This window comes from Limulus polyphemus, unplaced genomic scaffold (genome assembly GCF_000517525.1).
Source record: "Limulus polyphemus unplaced genomic scaffold, Limulus_polyphemus-2.1.2 Scaffold1674, whole genome shotgun sequence".
Taxonomy (NCBI): domain Eukaryota; kingdom Metazoa; phylum Arthropoda; class Merostomata; order Xiphosura; family Limulidae; genus Limulus; species Limulus polyphemus.
The window spans coordinates 47620-64571 of record NW_013667284.1 but is presented as its reverse complement, the minus strand read 5'-3'; the positions used below and the strand labels follow the sequence as shown (position 1 = coordinate 64571).

Genomic DNA, 16952 nt, shown 5'->3' with positions numbered 1-16952 from the left:
CAAACTACAGCACTTCATCGGACAAAACCGTGACCAAAGCTTTGTCGAGAAAAAGTGATTACATTATCCGAGTGAAGTGCTTATATACAGAGTCAGGATGGAGGACGCACTGACTCAGGTGGAGGAATTTGCAAATTAGATATTGCCAAGGGCATTTAAGCGAGATATAAAAAATTGGAGCATGCAAAAACAATGCTATAAATAGGCAAAGCTAACACTAAGGAACAGCTAAAGTGTCAGCAGAGAATATGTTTTGGAATGTAAATAACTTTTCATAGTGTTATTCTTCATAGTAAAATTTACATTAATAAACTTTCACAGTTCTATTGTTAAAAGTTTTAAGTTGTTAGCCTGCAAGCTGAGTGAATGAGTCTGGTATAATAAAATAAACAAGTTTTGATTACTCAAGGTAATCATTATTAACTTACATGTAAGGAATAAATATGCAGTCTCCGGGATTAATAGTTACATTGTACCATGGCACATCCTGTAATCCTGGATAACGATACATGTCCACTTTTTCTACATCAACTCCACTATACGAACCATCTTCATAGTCAATATTCACATTCTTTGCTAGTGTCTAGAAAAAATAAATTATAAATTCATTTGTATATTTGTATATGGGTATAATGCTTTCTGACAATATCTTTTTTAATTAATTTTCATTTAATCTTTTTTAAACTTAAAAGTGCACTACAAAAAATGTTTGTTTCTGAATTTCAGATTCTTTCATTTTAGTTAATTGATTAGTTAATATATTTAAATTAAGATTTTTTTTTAGAAAAGAACTTGTTGGTCATAATGTATGCATACCAAGAAAACTGTACTTGTAGGGACAATGAGCTACCATAAACTGCCAAATCTTACTTTGGCTAACATGTTGATATATATAATGTACTTTGTGATTTCTCATGTACCAAGAGTACGATATCAAAGCACGTGAACAGTGAGAAACTAACATATACAAGTAAAGAAAACTATTTTCAAAAAATAAAGCAAATGTAGGGATGGCTAATATCAATCCTTCAAAAACAATGCAAAAAAAGATAGTAGGGATGGCATTTTCATCATCTCCGCATAACAGCACAAGCACACAGTGTAGTAGAATGTTAACAGACAAAAATAGGAAAAATTAAATTCAACTGTGATTGAACAGTTTTTATAATATATATCTTGTTTTTGAAGGATTGATATTAGCCATTCCTATATTTACATTCTTTTTTTGAAAAGCTTTTCCTTACCTGTTTTTTAATGCAGTGTTTCAATAGACATAGGAAAGTTGTATTTACAATCAGTGCCATTTCTACAGAGGCAGTGCTACCACCTGCCTGATAACCAAGTTCTAAATGCAATGAGGTTTCAACTGTAATATTTAGTTTATCTATTATTGGCTGGTAAATTCTGTTTCACCCTGTACTTAAGCTCTTTAAAGGAATACAAAATTTATGTAAGAAGGCTAAGTTCAAGGTGTAATGATAACTTCGTTTCTACTAGAATTATGATCTTTTTTAATTACTACTACTTAATAATAATTATAAAAACAGATACTCTGTTTGAAACTGTCACCTCAATGAAATTGGTTGACACCACTGTTTTGGTTTTTCAGTTATCATGTAATAAAAAAAAAGCAGAAGAAAGAAGATCAAGAAATTCAAACTTTTTGCTATATAGTATTTTAAATTTCTGATGACCTATTGAGGAGATATTTCAAATACCATTTCAATGAACAATCCAAGCCATCCCTCCATAGGCAGTGCTACCACCTGCCTGATATATACTTACAGCCATGAATGAAAAAAAAAAGAACTCTAAAACATCATAAAACAATATCAATACATACACGATTCACAAGAAATGCCACTTTGCTTCCATCCAGAATACAATTCAAATTATCCATTGCATCTGTATGAAGTACAGACTTTGTGCCTCCACTACTTAGCCAGCCAACTATATCAACTAGAGATTTCTGAAGATTTCCACACTGCAATATTTTTGGAATGCCTATTTCTTCTGCCATATAAAAAAACATTTAATTTTCTTAGATTGCATCTCATAACATAAAACTAACAATATTCCACTAGTGAAATTGGATTAATTAATTTTATTCAAAAACCATTTTAAGCTTTCAACATCTAATGTCTCACGTGAAGAGTTTCTAAAAAATTAATACAAATATGGCAAATTAGCTAACAGATTTGTGTAAATATCTTGCACATATTGTGAACCATAGTGTGTGGCTGAGCATTCATCTGTTTCTTGTTTGAAAAGCTGCACGGCAAAGCTTAACATTCACTTTTGAAATGATGGGAGAACAGGCATGAATAATATTGATGCCAAATTTTATTTTGCAAGCAGGATATTATACACTAAATTGTTAGGAATTAATCACACTATCATTCACATTTCACATTAACTTAAAAGAATAAAAATGTAGATTTAGCATATGTTATTGATGAGCAGCTCTCAGCATGACTGAAATGCTCAACAATTACATTTTGCTATAAGTAGCTCAGAACTTTGGCTCTGAGTGCAACACAATTAACCTTTTTAAAGTCTACAAAATCATTTAAACTGATAGATTAACTTAAACTTTTTCCCATCACTGGGGATGGGTACTTTTGCTTATATGTTTATAAATAAACTGCATACAATTTACTAACTTTACCTGAGCTATAGAATCTCCTACCTTTAAGAAATTAATAATATTCATATTGATAACTCACAAAAAGATAAACTTTGAAAGTGAAATATTTGAAACATCCTGTGCAGAGTATTTACATGTCTTAAAACTCATTATATAACAATTTCTCAAGATAAAGTTCACTACCTCAACTCACATATTGTTCTAACTTCCACCAGATACAGTACATGTAAAAACAAACACAAGCACATCCAAAGGAACTTTCTGGTAAAAAACTATTAAATATTTTTTCTGTAAATTCATCTAACCAAAATGCTAGAAAAAGAACTAAAGCATTATTTTGTATACTTTTTTCTTCAGATTTCAAGGTATTTTGCACATATGTATTAGATATCCAAATCAAACCTAGAACTTTTACTTCATACACATGTATACATACACACACACACGAAAGTAAATAGTACTAATAGGATGGAAGTTGGGAGTAATACAAATGTCAAAATATAGGGTAGCTTAATCCTACTACAAGATTATTTTAATATCTGTAATTCATGTCAACATATTAGGGGTAACTGTCTTCTGACAACTAGCTGCAGACAATGAACAGCAACAGCAGTTGAAATGTTGAGTCAAAACACTCAATTCCTAACCCCTAATTCGATCTTTCATAATGGCTAACTAGTTTGACATTTGAATTATGTCTGATAAATGGAATATCTTCAACACCTTTGGGTGCTTTGGCTACAGACATTTTCCATTATGAGGTAAAGGATAATGACGGGAAGTGGCAATGGACAGCTTTCTCTTTTATTAGTTTCATAATATACATCTTGGTTTCTATAAACAACAAAACAAATATATTCATATTGTATCAAACAGGCAACTAGTTGTATATGCACTGTAAAAGTAAAATACAATAATACTACAAAGACCTATCATGAAATATAACATTTTCCTTTACCTGAAAATTAGTTCAGATAGATATCTCGCTGTAGAACAAAGAGCTATTACTTTGCATGCACTGCCATGTAAATTCTTGTGATTGCTACATGCCTTGAACAAAGCTCCCACAAATACATGTGTAATCATCATTAGACTATAGCCCTCCGCCAATAGAAGAGTGTCACATCCTCCATATGCAGTAATCCCCATGAGCACTAGAATATGAACATAGGCTCATTCTGAACATGGCAAAGTAAATGCACCAGAAATGGGCATGAAGGATGGAAAATGGTGGAGAGAGGTATCTATCGGGTAATGAAAGTATTAACTTCAGAAACATTACTGACTTTGCATTGCAAAGAGCTAGAATCCCACATTGAAGATGGTGGAGGGGGCAGTGTAGAGAAAAACAGCATCAGAAAGGAAAGCCTGCAGAGGGTGATTAGCTTTTCTGAATTTAGTGAATGTTCACATAGTAGTCACAATAACTATGATAATTAAATGTTTTGAAAACTCTTTTTTTGCATACTTAAAAATGAATAATGAAGAGATTCCACCAAGTAATAAGGTTTTTCTTCATACTGATGCAGGAAGTCAGAAAAAGGCATAAGTAATGTAGCAGCTGTTCTATCTTCTTTCTTCTTGACCTCAACACTCATTTCAATGTGTCCATAGTGAAGCCTAAAGAAAAAATTTGATCTTTATAACTAAACTTTAAGATAATTTTAAGCATCACGCACACTTTAAAAATTTTTTGCAAACACTGCTACATATGCAATGAATACTTAAGACATAATTATTAACCCTTACCTTAATCATTAGGACTTCATGTAGTGAATTATATTTTGTATATAATAATCCACAATTACATAATTACATTTCACTTTCAGAAGCAATCAGTGGTAGGAAAACATTTAAAAACAATCATATACAGGTACATGTATTTTGAGGAGATTTACAGAGCTCAGTAACAAATGATTTTACTTGCTTAAAATATCCAAACAAGAAAAGAATTTTAAAAAATCTTCTAAAGCAATAATTCCATTAGCAAAGATGTACAACGACAAAAAGCTTATTCATGTGTTGTTGTTGTTGTTATTGAACTTCAAGACTTCGGATGTATTAAGTGTGAAACCTGTTAATTATTACAAGCATTTTTTAAGTTTTAGAGAAAAATGAATCTTTTTAGTATATATTAGCTGTTGAAAAAATATTTTCTTAAACTTCTTTAAAAGTACAACCTATATCACTGTACATGACAATTTGTTCCACATATTTACAACCCTAATAACAAAAAAAGTACATCTGACTAAACTAAAGATTTACAGAATTTGAAGTCTTGTTTTTCTAATGGTAGCTGAAGTGGGATTTTTGTTTTTGCATATATATAACAGTAATTATTTGCCAATTAAACTTTATATTAGAGATTTTAAGACTGTTGCTAGAGATTCTTTATGAGTTTAATCTTGCATACCAAAAAAAAAGTCATTTAATAAATAGAATGATGAACATTTACTGAGAGAAAACTATTACTAACCACAATGTTTTGTCATAAATAATTGATAGACGTATGTTTAACAGCAAATTATTTTTCACAGATGAGTTAAAGAACTTTCTCTTCAATACTAATGAATATAAAAGTTTTACAATAAAGTAATACATGATATTTTTGTTTTGTTGTTATTAAGTACAAAGCTACAAAATGGGCTACCTTTACAATGTCCACTATAGTGATCAACCCCTGAATTTTCCCATTATAAGCCCCCAAGCTTACTGCTGAGCCACAGGGCAATGACGTGTCTTCATTTCAAACCCATAAACACATTTAATTTACATGATCACTATAAAATTCTCTTAATTCTTAGAGATATCTCAATTTGTAGAATAATATTTTAAATATGTAAACAGTGGAAATAAAAAGCAAATTTTATCTGTACAGCTATACAAGGTCAAATGAAGTCTCATAAACAGTGCTTCTGTTAAAAGTACTACCCAATATTATTCAATTACCCAAGTAAATTGAAGCATATACAATAAATTTTCTTAAACAATACAAGTTTATCATAGCAACTATAACTACAAACATTAAGGAAACTTAAAGTTTGCCTTTTTTACTAACTTTTTTTTTTATAAGTCTGCCTGTATATTAATCCATTTGTATATACTTTATAATGATATAATCATACTTAACTTAAATGTTTTATATAAACAATAATCATATGACATGATATACACAAGCATTAGAAACACAAATGAAAATCACTATTTATTGGTACATGCACTGTAACAAAAGTGTTTTTTGTGTGTACTAGGTTCAGGCCTTCCAATCCACTTTAATTGAAAATATAGGGGTGAATGTATGGAAAATTTTAAGAAAAAGTAGGAATAAAGTAATGAGGATTTTATAGAAAAGAAGGATGAAGTAGAATGATACTATGACTAATTTTTCTCTTTTAAACTTACTAGCATTTACTCTTTGATTTTTCCTACTTCATAAGCTCTCAGAATGTGTTTAATGCTTGCATGGATAAACTTACCACACCATGTTTATATCAACAATTCTTCAATATGCTAGTTATAGAATTTGCTATAAAATCAAAATTCAGCATGAACAATTTGAAATTTAGACTGTTGTAATATCTCCTGAAAAGTTGTAATGCATGTGGGTTATCATAATTTGAATAATAAGTATAATTATACAACTAACAGTGTTATGGAAGAAAAGGATCTTGGGGTTCTGGTTGATCAGTTTCTTAAGCCATCCAAGCAGTGTAGTGTTGTTAGTGGTGAGGAAAATAGGATTTTACTTTGTATCTACAGAAATAATGAATGCAAATCTAAAGAGGCTATGAGTTTGTTTTGTTTTAGTTCAGTTAGTAGATGGGACAACATAGTTGGGCCAAAAGGTCTTTTGTTGTCCTTAAATTTTATGTTAAATGCTAATAGTAATATATATCAAGAAACATTTAATATTATATTATTATTTTATGCATAATCTGCTGATATTATTATAAGGTAGTAGATATGAAGGGGCATTTTGGCCTATCAAAGATTAGAGCTGGGTAATTAACTCAATTAATCAATTATCTATAGGCATCAATTACCTCAGTGTCAGGTAAAATAACGCATTCCTCAACATTTCAATTAAGTTGATTAATATCATGAAAAATAATCAACCAATCAATATTAATGTTTCCGATTATTAGTGTTTCCAATTAATCCAACGATTTAAATAATCAAAATATTGCCAAGATGATTTCTCATTATTTTTTATTAATTCAAGGTAGTTCAGCTTAATGAATTAATATCACAACTCACAAAAATGATCAAAATTAGTGTTTCTGATTATTACTATTTTTCTATTATTCCAATTGTATAATTCAATTACACCACCTATGGTTGTCTTTTTTGTAGGACCTTCATGATGTAAATTATACTTAATTTATGACAACCTGCTTTTATACATTTCTTTTTTTTTACCTCAGCAATGTATTTATGACTGTCAGCATCGTAAACTTATTCATAGATAACTTCTACAAAAATATTTTAACCAGTATGAAATGTCTGGTAGTGTGATGAGGGTTAGAACTAAAAAGTGACTACTATGAATAAAACAGAAGTCTTTGTGAGCATTAAAGTTTTACATTTTGGTATATATATGTTTTCCTGTGATTTGAAGATTTCATGCATATTGTCAGAAAGGCTTTACTTTGTCATGCAAAGAGAACAAAAGCAGCATGAAATATTTACACTAGTTACATCATTGTATATTATGAGCCCTAGGTATAACTCATATTCTTACACCCTTCATTATTGGAAAGAGTTCAGCTAATGAGGGCTAATAAGATGATTTTGAAGATGGAAGGTTTATCTTATGGGAATAATTTAAGATCTTATTTTCTCTTGAGAAAAGATTGGTAAGAGGGGATCTTACAAGATTATCCAGGGACCAAAAGGATACAAACCTCTTATTTTTTTGCTATGTTCTGAAGATACCAGGACGAGAGGACTCAACTATAATTAATATTGACTTCTGATCAAACTAAATTTCCTGTCAATAGATCATAACTACACATAAACCTAGTAATGAGTAACTAATTAAATTTAGTATTCTTATATTTGGAAAAGACAAGCTAGGTACTAGTAAAGATACTTTTATGTTTTTAATATGGTGATTGGCTTATGGAAAGAGGTGTCTTCAGCAGTAGGAGAGGCCACTACTTAACAAAAGTGTTATAGGGGGAATTGATAATTTCCTAAAAGTAAAAGGTGAGTTTAAAGTTTTACTTTTTCTTATGGATTGGTGTGCAGGGATAGCTTTAAAGGTCTAAATGTTCCCTTAATTGTCTGTATATGTTATTGTAAGCAAAACTTGAGACTTTACAAATAGTCATCAGTGAAATCTTATTCCACTATCAACATTTTGTAGAAAGGGTGGTTTCATTTAAAAAAATTAAACTGTTTACTTGTCTCAAAATATGAATTAACCAAAATATGAAAGTTTAAAAACATTAATTCACAAAGATTGACAGGTAAAATAAATTATAATGTATAACCACAGAGAAAGCTACACATGAATCTTTTTTTTTCAGTTTTTCTCTAAGAAAGAAACCTAAAGCTAAATAAACATGAATGTATACAAACATGTAAACAAAAGATTAATAAAAATGTGACTTATGTTGTTCTAATACAGGTGATCGAGTGTGCATGTTTATCAAGAACATGACTAATTTATCGTGTGTTTTGTGAATTCTTCTCCTTTTCAAATGTATAAGTTAAACATTAATATTTACACAAAAATGCTTGGAAAAAAAAATGCAGGGCATACTGCATCTGAAATAACAACCCACTTCACTCTAAATGAAACATTATTTTCACCATAGTCTAAACAGAGTTGTAGTACTGAGTATACTTGTACATGAATTGGTATATTATGTATTTGAAGCTTATACAAAGAAATGATAAAAACAAGACATTTTCTCATGTCTGGGAGACTTTACAGCTGATTTACTGAACCTAAATACTTTACAATACCACTTTAAGATACATATTATATAAAATTATTTAAAAAAAATTTTTTTCAATAATAATTTTATTTCAACATTCAGTAAAATGAGTTTAAGACTGTAAAAAATGAAAGATTTAATTGTATCTTTTATTTATTTAAACATTCATTTCTTATGAACTAATATTTTGCACAGCCAGAAAATATCAATGCCACTATTTATAATATTAATGTACCACTTGCAACTGAAAATACTATACACCATAAAACAATATAAAAGAAAATGTTTTATCAAATCACTTTTCTGATTAACTTAAAACTAAGCATCAAGTTAATATGGGTTTTGTGCAAAATGCACTAAAAATAATTATCATTTATGTTTATACAATATTGATTTCATTAGTTAAAAACAATATTTGTGCATTAATTCAATACACACATTTTTCAAGATGTACTGTAAAACCTTTAATGTAATTTTGTTTTAAATGTCAATAAAATCATGAGAGTGAGTTGATTGTAGATGGTGGTAAGTTTAACTTTAGCAACAATGTACTATTGCAAAGACTGAATTAATGTGTACAAAACTGATAGTGCTGTAGATAAAATTAACAGTTAATGCATTTTACTCAAAACTATTTTAATAACATTTTTCACCATGCCTTTTAGCGTGTATAAATTGAATGTTAAAGAAAACTATCACAAGTTTCGAAGATGATACAGTAAATTGAATCACATATGACATAGATATAAATTGTACTGCATGTATAAAATTATATTTGTCAAAAATGTTTAGCAGAAGTAAAGTGAGATTAATGTATATTAGCATCATTAAAACCAAAAAATTTGCATAAAACAAATAATCAACCTGTGCATGGGAAATCTTCAGGTTAAGCAGTAAAGCAACTAATTTTACAATGACAAATTTCAAATGTAAGGCCATGAAATAGAGATGCTGAGCTAGTACTCTATTATAAGGTAAATGTATGTGACCAGATATATGAAAAAGGTACATCAACTGACATGCATCATTGTAGCCATGATTCAATTCACAAGTCCTGTACATTATGAATACAATTTTTTTTTTATACAAGTTACAGAAACATTTTTCTTTAATTAAGTGAAAGCAAATTTCATTAAAATTATTGGTTGATGAATACAATATATTAAATGGCCTGCTGTCATCTTTCATTTCTGGTATTTTTACAACTTGCCCAACCATTTAATCAGTTCACCAAATGCAGAAAGGGTGGTTTAATATGGTGATTGGCTTATGGAAAGAGGTGTCTTCAGCAGTAGGAGAGGCCACTACTTAACAAAAGTGTTATAGGGGGAATTGATAATTTCCTAAAAGTAAAAGGTGAGTTTAAAGTCCTCCAAGTTCCAAAGCTTAGACCAATTACCTATAAGCCAAGGATTTCAATAGTACAATACAATTATCAAAAATACGCTGATTTTTCCAAGCCCGTTCCCTTGGCTGTGGTTTCGCTAGATGAATAATTATTTTAATCTCAAAATTCCAATAAAAAACCGTTTTACAAAGCTCAATACCATCTAGGAATTGATATGCACTTTGATTTAAAAAAAAATACAATATTCCAATTTCTTACCCCAAGAAGTCATCTGTCCACAAGCTAAAAGCTGGAAGTTTTTTGGCCACATCCCTAAATATAACTGGCTTACTTGCTTGAACAAATTCTTTCCAAAACTGCTGTGGGGTTGGAAATTCAAACATTTCTATAATACCATCTGGAATTGGTGGTTGATGAGAACCAAGAGGCTTAAGATGGCCAGGTGGAGCAGGACCAAACCTTAAGAATAGCTGAGCTCCCTTTCCAAGATTGTAACAATATAGTAGTAAACCATTCCATGCAAATAAATAACAAAAAAGGAAAATAACAAGCAATATCAATATGCTCTTTCTTGTGAACTGTGGTATCTTCAGTGAAGGAAAATAATTTTGTACAAACTCTTTTGTGTGATTTCTTATATATATAAGGCTCAAAACATCATGGCTTTCCTCCCCAATTTTATTTTCTGACTTTTTGGAATTCTGAGACTGAGATGACTTTGATGCCATTTAAAATTGTTTGAACACAGATGACCTAGAATGAAAACAAAAAGTAAATAGATAGGCTATATGTTAACAATATATGTTTAAAACACAGTACCTTAGTTATGTACTCTATAGCAGCCATAGGTTACCAAACTTTAATAAAAACAAAAACAACTCTAACAGTACATCTTTATATATTGGCACAAAAGAAAAAAGAAATAGACAAAAACAAAATAAAATGTCATGCACTAATATTTAAAGAAAATTTTCATTCAATTTTACTGTAATAACTGAACTTCTTTTAGGTATTAAGTTCACAATGCTAATCTCCTTGATGCATTTAATCAAGCATATTTACAGTATATAAATATATATATTCACTAAATAATCAGCTGACCATAATGTCACAGCTATAATCCCAGGAATCATGCAGTCTACATAGAGTCAAACAAAACCATGAGAAAATATAAGGTGGCATAGCTCTACAAGTACTTATCTGCTCTACTAAGTAGAGCTAAAGATAACAGAACATCTTTTAAACAATCAAGATCAACTCTCACCCACAAAAACATTAATTGTAACCCATCATATCCATATATTATTTAACAAAGGTTTAAAAAGTTTTAACTAAATGAACACACTGTATTATCAAACAAATCAATCACTAAGTTTGAAAAGTAACTGAAGAATAATTTTGTTGAAAAATAAGTCCAAATCCAAGTTCCAAAGCTTAGACCAATTACCTATAAGCCAAGGATTTCAATAGTAATCTTTCATATGTCAGAAATGTCTACATTCAAGAGTTTTTTAAAAAATAACAGGTAAACTCCCTACTAATTCTTCACTAAACTTCTTTCTGATTTTATGATAAGTCACATCAAGGCAAGTAGCAACACTAGGGGTATACCAAGGTTTACAAAAACAGCAACTATACATATTTACAAAGAAATAACAATTAATGAAAAAAAATTCTTTTCCTCTTAGGTAATTAAATATGTTTTAATTGTTTATTGTACAACCTGTAGTGTAGTAATAATGTTATATATTTTAAGATGTTATTATCAAAGTTTAAGAAGAAAAATAGAATGCTTTCATTTTTGTTTATTAAGGTTACAGTTATACTCCAACTGGAGTATTAAAATTACTTTAAAATAAGACAGCAGAAAAGTCTTTGGTGAACATAAGATGAGCTTTAAGCTAGACTGAATCAATTGGATATTAAAATTCCACTCTTTAATTACGTAAAAGATTTTAATACACTGGCTGTATGAAATGTTACAAGCTGGAATGAAGGCTTGAACATCTGATTAAATAAATTTAACTCTATGACATAGCTATACAAATAAACATTTGTTTCAAAATTAAAGTTATATCTTTGTAATATCTTATATAGTTTTCTGGTTAATGTAATTACTTTTGAACTATTTCCAGATTTTATTATATAAAGTTATTGACAAGAAAGTTTTTATAAATATTTCTGTTAAAATGAAAATTTTTGCTATTCTGTTAGTTTACTGGTAACCTTAATGGCTCAAATGGTATTCTGAAACCCTTGTATCATTTGAGATTTATATTTATTTATTTTTTAATACAATTATCAAACATCAAATTATTATTAGTCATATGAGTTAATATAACACTTTAAGGTTATTATTAAATATTTCAAAGATAAGGAAGCTTGTCGAGTTTCTGAAGCTACTTGTCACTCAGAACTCCAATTACAGTAGTACTAGTATAGGTGAGAGGGCCTTAAAATACGAGTTTGGTTTTAGTTTTTCATGTTCATTCATGTTTAATAAACAATAATACCCCTATTGTACATTTTAAATTTGGTGCACAAGCTCACAAAACCAAATCAAAGTTGAATGTCCCAAATTTACGTTTACATGGATTTTTAGTACTGTCTACAGTTTTGGGCTCCCTACCTCAAAAAAGGGTAATGAATTGTTGGAGGAGGTTCAGAGAAGAGCAACTAGGATGATACCTGGGATAGTGGGATTGTCATACAAGGAGAAATGAAATATTCAATTGTAAAATACAATTTCGTTGTAACCTACCAAGACTAAGTTGAAACTTGAATAAATCATACTAAATTTTGTTCCCATTAACTTAATTTATGAGATATGATAATCAAAGTTAAAACTCACCTTGCTAGTAATAGTAGTTATGCTAGTAGTAGTAGTAGTATAGTAAGAAATTTTCACTAATGTAAAATTCTAAACACGATAATATTTTACGTTTAATAGTAAAAATTCTGAGGGTTTGCCTTGTCTGCTTTTCTGTAGTATTGTAAGAAATTAGTATTTAAAGCTTACACGCCTCAACAAGTGAATGCGAATTAAATAAACTACGTCACAAACAAAATTTCGAGAAAAACTTTTGTATTTCTGCGTCTTTGACAACTGCTAACATAATGACAAATATAAATCGCATTTAAAAGCTGAGTAAACAAATAATGCAAACTCAGTGTTACAAACCAGCTGTATTCCACTTTCCATTCTGTAGAAATCCTATCCCTTTGACAGTAATACTGCACGAATATGACGTAAACGAGACAATTGTTCAAATTCTATCCTTCTATTCTAGCCTTTTTTTTCGTAAATTAAGCATGTTAAGCAATATATTTTATGTAATATTACTGCTATTTTTATAGTGAAGGTCATTTTGTTTTTGTACAATTACCTATAGTAGCTTTAACTTCAATCTCTCAGTTTCAATAGTCGATGCTGCACTGTTATTGTTAGCCACCTGGTGTTACCACTGTGCCGCTTATAATTAGTGGAATGAGGAATTGTGCGTGATACTGCTAACGTACGGTGGCGCCAGTATCGATGCGGTCCTAGCACTGGGCCAATAATATGCTTCGCAATTCAGCATTTGGTCAGTCATTAAACCTGTTTGAGCTGTGCATGAATTTCACTTGTTTTCCTCATATATATTTTACCAATTCCAATAAAATTAGTGAGAAGTGTGAAAATTGGAACCTTTGCATCATCAATGCAGTGAAGTTAAACTACTGTTAGAAAAGCCAATTTCATCGACAGGTAAACAAAATAATATATGCGATAATACAATATTGCAAGAATTCTGTACTCACAAAACGGACTTATACATTGAACTTAACTACTTACAAAATATTGCTGTATCTAGATGGTTACAGCCCTAATATCATAGACAGAGCTTTTATCAAACTTAAAAATCGCAAACAGTTCTATACTAACTCTAGCCTTTCCCTTATCAGTAACATAAGCCATAACAAGTTCGTCTCGTTTCCTTTTGTTCTTGAAATAACCCATTTATTCAATAACTTATAACCAGAAGTAAGAACTGTATATAACCCCCTCACATAAGAAAAGTGCTTTATTACCCACCTTAAAACAAGCTCTAAATTACGAACAAAAGCAAGGCATATATAATATGGAATGTGAATATGGTAAGAAATAAATTGGACAAACTGCCCGATCTCTCGAAATTAGACGAAAAGAACACCAAAACCACATGTGTAGATGGGATTTTGAAAAATCAGCCTTAACACGTCATCAATTTGAAACCGGTCATAGGATTATTTTGAAAAAAATGTCCCTCTTAAACCACCAAAACATAAAATAGAACGAAATATTCTTGAAAGCATTGAAGTTATGAAAACAGGAATTTTATCTTTAAACCGAGACAATGGCCCTAGTAATATTAGCAAAATATTGCAAAATTTATTCACTTTGCTCCCCCCTCCCTCTGACCTTTCTTTAGGTAATAACTCTGTCACAATATTTTGTCATCACACGATAACATCTCGTTGTTACATCCTGTTACCCATAACCCCTAGAGACATTTTTTTCTGTATATAAACCTCTTTGTTTGGATTTGTATCATACCTGAAGAAGACAAACCAATTATGTTGAAACATGTAGTATGTATTAAAGTTTTTCATTATACCTACAAATCGTTGCGTCTAATATATACAAGTCTCCTAGTGTAACGTGCTTCCCTACATAAATACGATAAGACAATGTCAGACTATTGTTTTGTAATATGAAAACAAGTATTGATTCAATATGTTGGTAAGAACCTTGTTCTAAATTGCTGAATAAAACAATATGATTGTAGCTATTGAATGAAAATAAGGATAATGATTAACTTTAGTTCACATTTAAATATGTGTATTTGGCACTGTCAGTGACAATTTTATAGGGCTAGGATAGTTTTCTCGGGTGTGTCAACTACTGACTCGTTGACTTGTTATACTTAAAGCGTTTTATCATTTTCTCTATTCTTCTCATGGACCGTGATGCGATTGTCTTGCACCGGCTGAACCCTGAAATGGCACCTGATTTTACTTGTCTTCCTTGGGGTGAAGGTCCAAACAACAAAATAATATAATCACTTTCCAGGCCTACTATACATTTTAACATAAGGGGTAAGTATTAATTGAAATATTAGTCTCTATATAGTATCGTGCATTTCATGAGCCTAATCATAGGCCTATAAAAACAATTTTGTATACTAAGCTTAGCTAAATTGGATGTGGTGGAGGGGGGGAGTATAATTAGAAAATAAAATTTTAAAACTTCACTCAAGATAAGAAGGTTATAAAATGGGAATAATTTTAGACTAATTTATAAATGAAAAGCAGATTTAAGGAAACTTTATTAAGCACAAGCCTATCATAGCTAGTTTCAGGTACATAGATGTCAAGCACGAAGTGGTCATGACAAACAACGCCTTTCTTCAGTTTCCACTGGCTGGTCCCGTCTGAATGCATTGTTAGTCCCTGATCGTTTGTTGATTTCCCGTAAAAATTCTTTCCGAAGAATATCAGCGATACAAGTCCTTTCTTAAATAAAACTAATTTATTCTTTCTCAACACAACTTTGCAATACACAGAATTTCCACAGTCACTTTAACTTAACACACGCTATAATTCACAACGATTCACGCACTTTTCTTACGGTCAATACCGCTCACTCGGCTCGATTATCTGTCTCTATATCTCCCTATCTGCCCTTATCTATGCCGTCACTTCTCCCCCACTTTATTTGCCGAGGGCGCGTAGAAAACACTAGAATTGCCAGGAACAGACATGATCCTTCTAGAATCTCATGATGTGTTAGTAGCGTCACGTGACTTCCGCTGTCGTAACAGCATGAAGCTACTTTCTAGACAGTTCTAGAGTTAAAGGCCACGAATGACCACCTCTTTTAAAACATCCAGGCACACAACAAGTTGTTTGAGGCACTTTTGAGCTATTTATGAAGCAAACAAGGCAAGACAAAGAACATTAAGAATATAAACATCCGGGTATCTGACTATAGACGTGCTACTGGTTTAATTAGAACAGACCCTCGATGCTTCTTTTTTTTTAAAAAAAAGGCTTCAATTTTTTGAGAGCCGCGGGTTGCGGTTTTTTTGGGCTTGTTTTATTCTGAGTCGCTTATTTGCATGTGGATAACGTCAAATTTCACTTTTAATCAACGATCTGGATCATTTTATGTAGTATGATGAGGAGACTCAACTTTAATGAGGCCATGAAATTTGGTACAAACCCGATCACACTTTACAGAATTATTAACTCAAAATGGGGAAAATTCCCTATCTCCCCACTATAAAAATGCTTCAGATTGATCCGAATTTGGATCCTGACCAAATTTGGGGAGGACTGTCTATTTTATACTGACTTTCCGTCTTGTGTAAAATTTTCGTTTACATCGGTTTATTAGTTTTCGAGATATGCGAAAACACACACACACGAACACGATTGCAATACCTCTGAGGGCGAGGGTAATTAAGCCTCGCAAATCGCCATTTTGAGGATAAGCCATAAAGGCCAACATTACAAATGACGTACACTAAGAAAACAAATCTACTTGTTCAAAGTAACCGCGATAGCTAAACCACACTGACTCACTTGTCATCTTGAAAATCACTCTACACTATCTTAACTATATAGTAAACTTTCGAATATGCTAGTACCTTTTACATGATATTTTTTTAATTTTCTAGAAGTTGTAGGCCTATCTTAATTTCCCGAACTTAATTTTGTCGTCAACGACTCGCAGATCTTTCTCGCTAACAAACAAATTACAACCTTAAATATATAGCTCACAACAACAAAAGTAATATAAGTATAAATTTTGCCCTTCCTCGTTATTAAAATGTATAAAATCAGTGAAGAAAAAATAATTCACGAAGTACGTAGGAGCCTAATCTATTCTTTGTTTGAAACCCTACAAATTTTTGAAATATTGTTACGTCTCCGTTCGTTCGTTAATTAATTTTCCGTAAATTCGTTCCAACGAAACTTTAGCGACACA

The 16952-nt window shown here is 30.8% G+C and overlaps 1 protein-coding gene across 4 annotated transcripts in view; it reads right to left on the bottom strand.

Moving 5' to 3' along the window:
- Nucleotides 1-13425, bottom strand: part of LOC106464517 (lysine-specific demethylase 8-like) — a 39675-nt gene extending 26250 nt beyond the window's left edge. The window contains exons 1-5 of one of the 4 annotated variants that reach the window (XM_013924663.2): nt 13327-13425; nt 10199-10693; nt 4116-4267; nt 1844-2013; nt 429-583 (exon numbers count right to left, since the gene is read on the bottom strand). In XM_013924663.2, the coding sequence (XP_013780117.1) occupies nt 429-583; nt 1844-2013; nt 4116-4267; nt 10199-10668 (947 nt within the window). In that variant the 5' untranslated portion in view covers nt 10669-10693; nt 13327-13425. Of the gene's footprint in view, nt 1-428; nt 584-1843; nt 2014-4115; nt 4268-10198; nt 10694-12791; nt 13287-13326 lie in introns of those variants that run through there. The other 3 variants (XM_022392253.1, XM_013924664.2, XM_022392254.1) reach the window with 3 other exon arrangements.
- Nucleotides 13426-16952: the final 3527 nt, after the last annotated feature.